Source organism: Phaenicophaeus curvirostris, chromosome 2 (genome assembly GCF_032191515.1).
Source record: "Phaenicophaeus curvirostris isolate KB17595 chromosome 2, BPBGC_Pcur_1.0, whole genome shotgun sequence".
Taxonomy (NCBI): Eukaryota; Metazoa; Chordata; class Aves; order Cuculiformes; family Cuculidae; genus Phaenicophaeus; species Phaenicophaeus curvirostris.
Window position 1 is genome coordinate 104,914,447 of NC_091393.1, and position 13,437 is coordinate 104,927,883.

The 13,437-nt window shown below is 44.9% G+C and overlaps 1 protein-coding gene across 2 annotated transcripts; it reads right to left on the reverse strand.

Annotated features, from left to right (window-relative positions):
* Positions 1–327: 327 nt before the first annotated feature.
* On the reverse strand, positions 328–12,524 carry LOC138717063 (GDNF-inducible zinc finger protein 1-like). Of its 2 annotated transcripts, XM_069850286.1 has the most exons (8): positions 12,473–12,524; positions 6,175–7,482; positions 4,526–5,461; positions 2,920–3,014; positions 2,520–2,687; positions 1,858–2,015; positions 749–890; positions 328–436 (listed from the first exon to the last, which is right to left on the reverse strand). In XM_069850286.1, the coding sequence occupies exons 2-8, from the start codon at positions 7,479–7,481 to the stop codon at positions 360–362; spliced, it is 2,883 nt and encodes a 960-aa protein (XP_069706387.1). In that variant the 5' UTR covers position 7,482; positions 12,473–12,524; the 3' UTR covers positions 328–359. The 2 variants fall into 2 exon arrangements, with proteins under 2 accessions (XP_069706387.1, XP_069706386.1); XM_069850285.1 differs by lacking the exon at positions 328–436 and having other exon boundaries at positions 552–890.
* Between the last annotated feature and the right edge of the window lie 913 nt (positions 12,525–13,437).

Below are 13,437 nucleotides of genomic sequence, written 5' to 3' on the forward strand. Positions count from 1 at the left end.
CAGGTTGAATGGGGCTTTGGGAGCCTGATCCAGTGAGATGTCCCTACCCGTGGCAGTGGGGTTGGGACTAGATGATCTTTAAGGTCCCGTCTGACCAAAACCATTCTATGATTTCAGAAGAAAATCTTTCACCGTAAGAACAGTTAAACATTGGAACAATTTCCTAAGGGAAGTGGTGGATTCCTTCTAAGGAATCCACACTTCTAAGGCTCAGCTTGACGGGGTTCTGGGGCATCTCATTTGAACTGTATATCACCTAAAAACGGTGGACTAGATGTTCCTTGAAGTCCCTTCCAATCTGGCATTCTGTGATCCTGTGATTCTTTATTCAAGATGAGAAGCAATAACTTACAGTGACGTCACCAGCCCCATATCCGCGTATGCACACGAACCCACATGCTGTCATGAAGAGACGCTCCATGGTGTATTAAAGGCTCTGCGAAAAATAGAGCTCTGTATGGATCTAAAACCTAATTGATATTAAAGACTTCTACAGAACCCCTTCTCCAATGCAAGGCCAGTCACTCCAGCTCACCTGCGGGAAGATGGCACCGCACCACAGAGCAGAACATGGCAGCAGGCACCTGAGACAAGTTAGCCTGTTCAGACTTGGAGAGGCTGCAGTTTTCCATCTATAACTAACATCACAAGTACAGAAGGGAGTGGTCGGTGCCCTCTGCATCACCCACACCCGATGGCACATGTTCTGCTGCTTTAAGAGTGGCACTGTCAGGTTTATAAAGTTTACCTTGGTCAACCGACCAAACTTCCAGCATGGAGTCTTTGCCCGTACAGGCTTCTGAGAACGTTTCTATCTTTGACCAGTTATGGTCTTTTTTGGTTGTAAGATCTATTAAGAAACTTCTCCAGTGAGCGTTCCGGTCATGAATCTAGAAGAAAGGGGGAAAACAATTAGAGCTGAGTTTTTTCTAACAGTAACTTTAATAAATGAAGATGAAATCCAGTGCAGAATCAAACAGTACTTGGGTTAACTCTGTGATGCTCAAAGGTAAAAGCTGAATTCTGAAATGCAAGAACAAGTCTGGCTTGCCAACCCTACGCTGATTTTCTGGCTCTGCTGTCAGGGAACACTTCCAAAAGAGGCCAGATTTTTAGTAAACAGGCAAATATTAACTTAAAAACTTGTAATTGGGAAAACCTCTAATGTTCTGTCTTAACTTCAAGTCACTACTTGGTATTTAAAAGATGTGTAGATGTGGTGCTTATGGACTGGGTGTAGTGGTGGACTTGGCAGTGCTAGGTTTATGGTTGGAGTTGATGATCTTAAAGGTATTTTCCAGCCTAATTGATTTCGTAATTCACAGACCCAAAGGTCTCTGAAAATAGCTAATAATTCATTTTTCAGTGTATTGCAATGCTGGAACCATGTAAAATCATACTTGTCTGCAACATGAATATGTTATAAACCATCATGTTATGGCCTCTGTGTAAAAGGCTTAAAACACTGTAATAATACAAAACGCAATACCATTCCTCTTCCAAGAAAAGGACTCCATCAGCAATAAGCATTTCAACTAACCACTAAGATGAGATTTTCATTTTGAAGATGACACAAGTACTCGGCAGGTGGCTGGTTTGACAGCCAGTAGTGGGAGCTGCGGTGCTGCTGAGGAAAGTTCTGCACACTTCAGAAATGCACTGTCAAAAGCTGCCTATAGGTGGTAGAGCGATCTCCCAGCCCTAGTAATAATTCTTCCACATTTTTTTTAATAAAGATCCTTAAGTTCTGATCTTTAGCACCAATGTGAACCCTCATTAAGGCAAGAAACTTCTCTCAGCAGTTAAATGTCACCACTGCAGTCTGCCTGCCACAAAGACACCTGAGGGGCAGCGTACCAACACGTGTCTGCGCAACGTGGACATGTCCGTGAAGGTTCTCTCGCAAGCTCTGCACTTGTATGGCTTTTCGCCGGTGTGAATGCGCTGATGCCGCCGGAGAGCACCCTGTTGGGTGAATGTTTTCCCACACTGTTCACAGAAATATGGACGAGTCTCTAAACACAACAATATAAACCAGGAAGCACAGAGTTAGAAGGCAGGTACTTTTGGCACTGATTTCAGCAGACAAAAAGCATAAAGAATCTTTAAAAGATCGACAGTGATTAGGTGGGGTACATAGGAGATATGAGCTCAAGGCCCTGGTTTTTAAAGTTACGTGATATATGTTTCTTGGCTGCAAAGGAAAGCCTGGGAACAGCTCTGTGATCTTGCAAGGGTACTAGCAGCAACTACAGCCGCTCTCTGCTCTGACATCCTTCAGCAACACAGAACAAGGCTCAGACTTTTGGGAAAGCCGCATCTGATATGATACAAGACAATATTGTGCCCTGCTTAACCAGCGAGGACCGATATGAACCCCACTTCTTCTCACTGTCTAATTCAAGGAGCTTATAAAAGTGGCTTTGAAATAAAATATCTCCATTCAAGCGGGAAAGCACTTCGGACCCAAGCTTCCAATGCTGCTTATTTTCCCAGTCCCAGTGAGTTTATTTCATTACCTGCATGGACGTTACTGTGCTGGGCTAGCGAGGCTCTCAGTCCAAACGTCTTCCCACAAACCTTGCACTTGTAGGGCTTAGCACCCAGGTGGCATTGCTTATGGCATTTTAAATATTCATTGGTGGCAAAATGCTTTCCACACACATCACATTTAAAGAGGCGCTCTCCTGAGTAAAGAGAAAAAGACATTGTGAATTCACAACAGAATTTTGTACTTCGAAGTTGGTTTTCAAGTGTCCTTCTATCCCAAGTAGTTCCTTCCTGGTACTAGGAGTCTTTTCTGTGAGTTACAAAAAAAATCATGCATCTTCTTCAAATCCCAACTAGCCCTTTTCTAGCAGGATAAAGGGAGGTGATGCGAGGAACCAGACGGAAGGAACGTAAGTATTTAAAGCCTACCTGTGTGGGTCCTTTTGTGGCCAGTGAGTTTGCCTTTATCAGCAAAGCAAGCCCCACAGTCCTCACAAATATATGGCTTTTCGCCTGTATGGGACCTTAATAAAGTGAAACACAAATGGCTATGAATAAATAAGCTTTTGCAGCATATTCTTAAAATACTATATTTGAAATTACATTCTATACACTACAGACCAACATACAGACATTTTTTTAAATGAAGTCAAAAAATAGGTATGTTCTGCTCAGTCGGGAAATAGAATGTTTGCCAGTGGAGGTGCTACACTAAAGCACTAAAACTCCCAATTAAGGTTTACCTTTTCCTCACTCTTGGGCCCTACAAAATCTACCCTTCTTTCACAAGTTATAGCTCATAGTATCAGCATTGGAAGGGAGAAAGGGAAGTTGATAAGCTGCTGCTGTGCTAAAGACTGAAAGTGCATCCAGACTGTCCCCAGAATAATGCCAGCAGCAGATCTCTTGGGATGCTGTGGGTCACATTCTTGACTTCGGCAGTTCCCCGGTCTCATGCCTGCAAACTTTAACTGACAGGATATTCCCATTTTCAACACAAAAGGCACTAAGGAAAGTCAGGCAAGCGATGTTTTCTGAATGCATGCTGGACATCTGCCTTTAAACTAGTACAAATCAGAGAAAGTCTGAGCCTAATGTTTGGTCTTAACACTGTGCTGACTTTCCTTACTCCTACCCTAATGGTATGGACGATTTTGAGCTGTTAGGCAAAATGCTGCAAATATGAGACAGCCAAGTTACCCAGCACAAATGCTGTGAGTCACTGTTTTGTTGCTGTCACACTGCATCTCATATGCAGTACAGCTCCGCTGCATTTCAGCCGACAGAGATTATCTTGATGTTTCAGATTTTTTGCTGGTCCTGACTCAGTATACTTCACAATTTTTTAAATCATTTAGGAGACAGAAGAAAGCTGCGTTCACTGTCTGTACTAATGGGATTTCTCTCACCTCCTTTAGCCCTCCAACAGCTAAACCTCCTCTTAGAAGCTAGCTGCTAGGCTCCCTGTTTAGAGAAAGCTGGGAAATTCCATGGGATGATTCACCTTCTCCTGGAAGAGGACACATTTAACACAGCCACCACCAGAGAGCAATTCATCCAGTCTAGCTCCAGTGACTACAGAGGGAGCCCAGATGAGAAGTCCAGCTTCTGTAATACATACAAGAAATGAAATCCCACACTAAATGATTTGCTTAGAGTCATGAAGAGTGAGCAGGGTTCAGCATCTGGATCTCTGAAGTCCCTGACTAATTCTTCAGCCCACGCTACTCTTCATCAGTGAAGGCCATCATCATACTTTGAAGACTGATTCAGATGACGGGCTTTTGCTTACAAGTTTGGATAAAGCACATTTCAAAATCCCTACCAAAACTGTTACAATAACCAGATGATGACAAAGCCTTTGCGTGTAAGTATTAATCCCAGATACTACAGCACAAATTATAACTCACTATTCCTGTTATAAGGATATGCAAGGTGAATGACTGAACTGGCAGGTCAGAAGAGGAAAAATAAGTGCTGAAGTACACTGGGGATGCAGGGGGTGAGAACAGGAGGAGCAGTACCGTAGGCTGACCTGGTATGGATCTTAAGTTGTGATGGCTGAGCAAATTTTGAATGGCAAATGCTACATTCATAAGGTTTTTCTCCTGTGTGCGTCCGCATATGAAACACTAGTGCTGTTCGGGAGCTGAGGATCTTCCCACAGACAGAGCAGAGAGGGCGTTTGACCCTGCCTTCATGCTTCCGTATAAAATGTGTCCTCACATCTCTCTTTCTTTTAAAAGTAGCGTTGCAAAGAGTGCAGGCAAACTGCCTTTCTTCACTGTGGACACATGCTCGATGCTCCTTCCAGCTGTTGTAACTAGCAAATGACTTGCTGCAAATGTCACACTGGTAGACTTTACCAGGCAAGCACTGATGGACATCTCTGCAGTGATCCACATACTTTTTCCGTGAAACAAACTGCTTGTTACACTTATCGCATGTTATTACATAGGCAGATTTCTTATTCATCCCACCTTTATTGACCTTTGTTTTAAACTCTTCATCTGATTCACGTTCTTCTCTGTCCTTCTCATTAGAGTATTCACCATCTTCATCGTCCTCCTCAGTACAGACCTCCTCATTATTTCTACTATCTCCAGCTTCTGAATACCCTGCTTCGTAACCTACCTCCTCCTCACCCTTCACACTCATTTCACCTTCATCTTCATTCCCTTCTTCACTAATTTTTTCACTTCTTGCTTCAGCTTCCTTGTATTTCTGCTTCCGTTCTTCCTGCTTATTGCTGCTGTCTGCTTTGGTAACAGATGAACCCCCAGGTTCTTCCTCACAACTTGTGGCCACTTTGTGCTGCACACACTTTGGTTGTTCAGCCCCCGATGTTCCATTCCACATCTCTGTGTCAGTATCTTTGTCACAGCTTGTTGCATTTGGTCTATGCGCAGGCGGAACTACCATCCAATAGGCAGGCAGAAGTTTCCTCTCTTGCCCAGACTCATGGATTTTTCTGTTAAAACAAACAAACCACAGAGCACAACTTCAATATGTTTAATTGTTTCAATTCAGACATGTTTGCCTTGGAGGAAGGGTCATTTCCTCCTAATTGTTCTTCATGCCATTTAAGAAAATAACAGCATGTTTGGATTGCTGGGAATAGGGATATTTTGTGTAGAGGTGGACCAGCTGATTAAAGAAAATTAAAAGGTCTCAGTTCCTCAAGGAATATGCCTCTCAGGTATACATATTTGTCATCTGACTAATTAACATAGGATGGACTATAAATTTTTGTCCAAGGCCATGGTAGACAGGACAAGAAATGATGAACTTTATGACATATTATGACATTTATGAAATTGGCATTTTTTGTTGCATTTTAAACAGATGCTAATTCTTTTCAGGCTTCCATTTAAAAACCCAAATGTGAAGCTTCCAGAGATCTGGTTGCACAAGTCCCCTTTGATTCAATGGGAAACATTTGCCTAAATTCCCGGTCTGGGAGACCTCAATTCAGTAATCTGGACTGAGATCTTGATGAGGTCAATGGAAAAATCTGTGCCGATTTCAACATGCTTCTGATCACATCCAAGGAATTCTGGAACTAAAGGAGCAAGGACTTCAGGAACACTTTTATCCTGGCACCCAGAAAAAAACCACAACTTCCTGTGCACGCACACACACACACAGACAAACAAAGAGACATAGACACAGAAAATACTGTACCTCACATGAATATTGTAAGCAGATCTCTGAGCAAAGCTGGCGGGGCAGCGTTCACATTTATAAGGCTTCTCCCCTGTGTGCGTTCGTATGTGGACTGTGAGGCCACACTTGGAACTAATGACCTTGTCACAGTATGGGCAGGCCTGGGGATTCCGCTTCTTCTCATGAACCCTGCTGATATGGTCATTTATGTCCTTCTGACGCTTAAACCTCTTGTCACAAAACATGCAGCGAAAGTCCCGCTCATCACTATGAACGATGAGGTGGTGCTGCCGGAGGTTCTGGTGAGTTGAGAAAAGCTGCTCACACATGTTACAGCTGTACTTGACAGCCAGATTAACGTCATGCTTGAGCTCCATGTGCAACTGGTACTGCTCGATAACACGGAACGACTCATTGCACTTCTCACACACAATCGGTGGCAAGACTTTTGCCATGTGCCGCAGTGATTTCCTACGTTCAGTTTTACTGGCAAATTTGGAAACGGAACTGTTTTCATCTTCCCACTGCTCAGGCAGTGTGTTCCCAATTACTACGCAGGCTTCCTTTGACGCAGTCTGACTTAGGAGAGAACGACTAGTTGCATTTTCCAGACTAACGATATCCATGCTGAGTCTGTTTCTGGTATCTGCCTTGTTACATTTCAGTAGCTTTGCTGTCCTGGATTTTGGTTCTGGAAAAGCAGTGTCCTCTTTCTCCAGGCTTGCTCGTTGGCCTTCAGTGAGTTCGTAGCCAGCCAGCAACTTCTTATGTTTTTGTTTATCCCAAAGTTTCCTCTGCAGGGGTATCGCCACAGCTTGGGAAGAGGTACTCAGTTTACGGTCCTCCTCTTGCTGGATATGAGTCCACTGTTGCCCACCATTTTCACACAGCTGACCTTTCAGATGGAGGCTCACATCTAAACTCTTCCTGCCCTCGGCTTTCACTTCTTCACAAATGTCAAGCAAATCCTTGCATTCAAGCCTTTCGGCTATTTCTTTCATCCGCTGCAGTTTTTCTGCTTCAATTTCCACTTCTGCAGTGTAAACAAACTCTAGGAAGGAGGTGAACTCTTCTGTATAAATGTCTTGAAGAGTCACTGTGCAATTCTTGGTGTCGAGCATCTCATCATGCAGGAAAAGCCCCTTGAAATAATTGCTGGAAGCTGCCAACACAGCTTTGTGAACCAGAAACTCCTCCTGAATTCCTAGATGTTGTGTGTGAACTGTCACGTCACAGAGGTGACCAAACTGGTACAGAGAATGCAGTGCCCTCAGGAGGTTTGGAGCAGCAACCTTGGATTTCATTAGAATTTTCTTTTTCTCCATCCTGCCAGAAAAAAGGACAAATGTTTGAATGCTTATTTTCCCTCTTCCATGGGATACCTTTTCATTCATGTGTGACATCAATCACTTAACAAAAAGCCCAGTGGAGATCCATGTCCTAATTCTTCATTTACAAGATATGATAAAGACTTTAAGGTTACTTCTATCAATGCAACTGTCATCAGCAAACACAGTTTATTACAGTCACAGATTTAGATTTACACTCTAGAATAATCCTTCAGAGTGAATATTCCGTTAGACAGATGGTAACAGTAATGAAATATGTGTAACGTGATTAGCCAGCTTAACGATAAAACGTTCTTCATATGAGCCCTTTTCAGCAGTAGAAGTCACACCAATTTACAGTAGAAACAAGCATCTTTCCCCACTCTTGTACCAAGGGGGAACTGAAGTACAGCAATCACTTCACTTCCAATTGCTTCCAGGCTGGTGTTGAAACAGAGCCAGTGTTTTCACAGCCCTGCATTAGGCTCTGCTCACTGCACCCGGCAGCCCCTTCGGCCAAAGCACAGAAATAAATCTTTGGATCTCGTTCATTGTTGTTTCTGTTTGGTTTTTTTTTCCACCATGTAAACAATCAGACCTGAGGGTTAATAATGAGAGTTAGTAAGGTTCTGTTGTATTTGGCCACTTAAATAATAAACAAGGACAAATCACATATCTAGAAATAGCTACAAACTTTTGAGGAGTTATTAGTGTCTTATTTGAAAAACACTTCAGGATGGCTTGACAAACAGAGGGGCCAGAAGTGTTCTCTGCTTTTCAGAAAGAACAATTTGTGTCTCCCCAGCAGCTCAAGAGACAGACGGTAGCTATTATTGCAGTAAATCTGATACCAGAAAGCTCTGTGGCTTTCCTGTCTCAACCTGCATACGACACCTATACTGCTGGAATAAGTCTCATTTACCCTTGCCCACAAAGCACAATGGCGCTGTCAACCTCACTGAAGCCTTTAGATGCCCTGATCTGATATTCTTAGGCTGCTATTCCTCATCTAGCACAATTTTTAAATGTCTGTTATTTAGCACATGCTTACAACAGCTCTGTAACCAAGAAAAGAACGTGAGGCCAAAATAAACAGTCGAATCAGCTTGTTATTTCTTAGAGGCTCCATTTAGGCTTGGCTTGCTGTGCTTCTTTCTCGCAGTAATAATGGTTGGCAGAAAATCACACCAAACTGTACTTTCACTTCTCATCTAAATTATGTTTGACATTCTACTAAATACATTCCTGGCATATACAAACTGTCTGATTAAGAAGATAAATGTATCTTCAACATAAAGTACCAGGAAGTTGAATACAATACACAGCCTAGAGCAAATAAGTTTGAATAGCAAGCCTAAGAGACAGCTTTGAGAATACTCTTCCTATTACAAGCTACTGCAGCAAGCACTGCAGAGGATAAGCATCTTCTAATCTGCAAGGCGCAAGTGATTCAATACTTGTGACATCCCAAATAATACTTTAAAAACTGCATTAAAAAGTTTACATTGATTTTTATAATGACCCCACTGGAACACATACAGCTGCATTTGTAGGAAACGGGCAAGATTTATACTAGGTATAAAATATCACTAAATTTCAGCTATGCAAACCTCGAATACTAGTAACGGTGAGGTTTGTACTCAGTGAGCTCCAGTGAGAAGTTCCACCCCAATCAATGGAACTGCTTGGGATCTCAGCCTTCTCATCAGGCTCCTCACTGCCAGCACGTTCAAAGATGTTTACTCAGAGAAAATAAAAATATTACTACATGAAAATACTTAGGACAAGTAACCAGAAGAAGACAAACAAAGCATGTGTTGAAACATGGCATAGGAGCTGGAAATTGAGGATGGAGATGTGCAAAATAGCCCTGTCTAAATTCTATCAGAAAAGGACTGCTCGCATCCAGACTCATACAAATGCCCAGTAATTACCACAGTCTCTGCCTTATGAATTCTGGCCAGCAGACAGCTTTAAAATGCTCCCAACTCAACACCTGCCAACTATTCGCTACCGATGATCACCTGCTACGTGAAGACATAACCCTAACAGCTCCTACAGCACACCTCAAGGCTGCAAGAAGAAAGGCAAATCAGTTCACAAACTCACAAAAGCTTTCACTTAATCTGTCCCATGGGTTACCCCCCTTAATGTTTTCCACCAGCATATCCTTCTTCATTTCAGTGCAGAACTGACCAGAGGGCTTCAAAGTTCACTGATCAGTAATGCCTAAAGAAATCAATGAGCAGAGCACATGCTAATTTCCTCTTTCTCCTTTCTAAGATCCCCATCTGTGATACAGTCTTAACACATGCCCCCATGTGAGCTCCACTAACACTGGTATCTGATACTAAGCCAAATGGAGATGTACTTCCAACATCACCTCTTTAGTTCAGCTGGTTCTAGATTAAATCAGCCCGGAAAAGGTTTACTGAAATGTCTATCCAATGAAAAATGCCACAAATCAATCAATTCTCACTATTTTTTTTTCTTCAGAAAAATGAGACTATTTCTTGTTAACATTTGGGGAGGAAATTGATCTTTAGTTTTCTGAAGTGGTGTTGAGTACAGTTTGTTTTCGTGATTTACAGTTTCATGAACCTGAAAGTAGCATACAGTGTTTCAGGAGTATAAAACAGTACCCAAGATCACTTTTTTTCTGAAAAAAAAAATTGAGGGAATAGATTTCCAAGTATTTTGCTTTCACTTTGGGGGCAAGGAAGCAGCTCCTTATTCCCAGTGTCTTAGGAAAACTATTTTCTTCTTACTCTTTACATTTCACTAAAGCTGAACAGCAAGAGAAGATTCCTGAGGAATTCTTACCCATAGCAATGGGAATGAGGACAAATGTTACAGTAAACCATCCAGTTACTGAATCAAAAAGAAGGACATATTTTGTTTCAATTGTAGGTTAACCTTGGCTTGAAATAACCACCAACAATCGAATAAGAAAAATATTGGTAATATCATTAATAGCACAAGGTTTAATTCTAGCTCTCCATTTATGAACACAAGACATCCTCACCTTCATCTTCATAACTCTAGCTTTTGATCCCAACTGCACCCATACATCCGGCATTCCCAGACCTGCATCCCATCCATCTCTTTTACTTTCCAGTGCCTTAGCCAGCCCAGATCAAGTCCAACCATACTTGTCCACTACTAAACTGTATCCCTGAGCACCACATCTACACGTCTTCTAAACACCTCCAGGGGTGGTGACTCCACCACTTCTCTGGGCAGCTGTTCAAGTGCCTGATAACCCTTTCAGTGAAGAAATTTTTCCTAATAGCTAATCTAATATCTAATCTGTGCCTCCCCTGGCACAGCTTGAGGCCATTTCCTCCTGTCCCATCACTTGTCATTTGGAAGAACAGACAAACACCTGCCTTGCTACAACCTCCTCTTAGGTAGTTTGTAGAGAGCGATAAGCTCTCCCCTCAGCTTCCTTTTCTCCAGGCTAAACAAACCCAGTTCCCTCAGCTGTTCCTCATAAAGCTTGTTCTCCAGCCCCTTCATCAGCTTTGCTGCCCTTCTACTGACACGCTCCAGACCCTCAATGTCCTTCTTGTAGCCCAAAACTGATCACAGGATTTGAGGTGCGGCCTCACCAGCACCAAGTACAAGGGAAGGTTCACTTCACTACTCCTGCTGGCCACGCTGTTTCTGATACAAGCCAGGATACCATTGGCCTTCTTGGCCACCTAGGTACACTGCTGGCTCATGTTCAGCCAGCAGCCCCAGCTTCTTTTCTGACAGGTGGAAAAGTTTGTGCGGCCAACAGATTTCTACACATGTACTGGCCTGTGGCACACACAAGTCCCACCAAGCCCTGCAAGGAAATCAGAAACCAAAGATGATTTTCCCTGCACTTGACAGCAGTGCAAATCTCCTCATGGTGTGGTGAGCACCAGTGTTTGGAGAGACCTGAATTGAAAGCAAAGTGTGGAAAACAAACCCCACTGATACAAGAAGTAGTTACTATTACAAAAAGTGGAATATTTTTGATTTAAGCTAAAGTAAAGCTTCATCTAAGCATTTTTTTGGAAGTTAGACAGAATGTCCCTCTGACAGCATGTTTTCTTTCAGCGTTTTTTTTCCAGACACCATTCATTCTTTGGAGATGATAATGTCTTGTGTTAAATATGATCTGTGCTGAACAGATGTGTCTTCTATAATCACCTCTGTTTGCAGTCTTTATCTCAAATGCAAGGTCAAGCAGAGAGCTGGAGCCAACCCCAATTAGCAAGAAATGTGACTGTTGTAATGTTCATAATAACATTAAAATTAGTCCTTGGAAAGTAATGGAATATGCATAAGATTTCTGGGAAAGTTTATACATATGCATCTAAGTGGGAAATACATTCTGTCCCCAGCTCTTGTCTCGGTGCAAACAATTGATGGGAGATCACCCCATCACGTTGCCCAGGCCCGATTAAAGGCTGCTTGCTTTCTAAAACTCCAGAAGGAGTCTTAGAGAGTTTATTTGCCATCATTTTCGGTCTAACCCCACCACATCATGGGCTCTAAGGAACACCGGGGTGGGGGTTGGGGGGAGATGTGGGGCAGGCTGGCTGTCACCCGCCACCCAAGCAGGGACAGGTCACCCACCAGGCTGTCACCCGCCACCCAAGCAGGGACAGGTCACCCACCAGGCTGTCACCCGCCAGGCTGTCACCCGCCACCGCAGGCAACAGCTCAACCTGCGAGGCTGTCACCCGCCACCCAAGCAGAGACAGCTGAGGCCGCCAGGCCGTCACCCCTCACCCTCCACTCTGTCAGCCCCACCCAGCAGGGACACCTCAGGCTGCCCCACCGCGGCCCCGCCCGCTCCCGAGCCGTCGAGGCCCGGCCCGCGCCCCAGCCGCCGTGCTCACCGTCCCGCCGGCCGGGGAGGCGGAGGCAGCGGCCGGCCCCACTCCCGCCCCTCCCGGTGGGCCCGGGGGGTCCCTCCCCGCCGCCCCCTCACGGCCGCGGCCCGGCCTTACCCTGCCCGCCGCCCCGCTCCCGCCTCTGCCGCGCTCCCCCGGCCGCCACCACCGCTTCTCCGCTCCCCTCTCCCCCACTTCCGAGGCGGAATGGTACGGCCCTCCTTGGCGGGGCCCTGCTGCCCTAAAGCAACATGGCCACTCCGGCTTCGCCTCGTCGGCTGCCTGTCTTTGTCAGCCATCTTCAGTGAGGGAGGCAGTGGGAGGTGGGAGGGGGGCGGGCTGCCATCTTGGGCGCGGGCGGGTAGCGCGCGCAGCGGGCGTTCCCGCGCTCCGCGTGGGTTGGGGCTGCGGGGCGAGGGCACCCGGTGGAGGCCTCGCTGTACCACAAAATGGCTCAATATTCCTCAAAATTCCTCAGAACTGCAGGCGGGAGTTGGAATTACGCCCTTCTTGGAGTGCCTTCTGCTCTGCTTTGAATTATTTTCTCTGAGGAAACTGCAGCAACTGCCCCGTTGGTGGTCAGGACTGAGTGGTGCAGTTGCCACATGGGAAGGACGGGATGTCATCCAGAGGGGCCTGGACAGGCTGGAGAAGTGGGGCTGCGAGAAGCTCATGAGGTTCAACAAGGCCAAGTGCAAGGTCCTACGCCTGGGTTGGGGCAATCCCCAGTTACAGTACAGGATGGGGGATGATGAGATTGAGAGCTGCCCTGCAGAGGAGGACTCTGGGGTGATGGTTGATGAGAAGCTCAACATGAGACAGCAATGTGCGCTTGCAGCCCAGAAGGCCAACTGTGTCCTGGGCTGCATCAAAAGACATGTGGCCAGCAGGGTGAGGGAGATGATTCTGCCTCTCTGTTTCTATTCATTGAGTTTGACTCCTGTTTCTGCATGGGACAGCCCCAAAATTCACACTAGTCATAGAATGATGGAATAGTTTGGGTTGGAAGGCACCTTAAAGATCATCTAGTTCCAAACCCTTGCTGTGGGCAGGGATACCTCCCGATAGACCAGGCTGCTCAA

Coding starts and splice junctions, on each gene's coding strand:
- LOC138717063 (XM_069850285.1), bottom strand. CDS start 7,481: ATGGAGAAAAAGAAAATTCTAATGAAATCCAAGGTTGCTGCTCCAAAC. Junction 3,015..4,525: donor CAACTTAAGATCCATACCAG/GTCAGCCTACGG, acceptor CACTTTATTAAG/GTCCCATACAGGCGAAAAGC. Junction 2,688..2,919: donor CCACAAAAGGACCCACACAG/GTAGGCTTTAAA, acceptor CTCTTTACTCAG/GAGAGCGCCTCTTTAAATGT.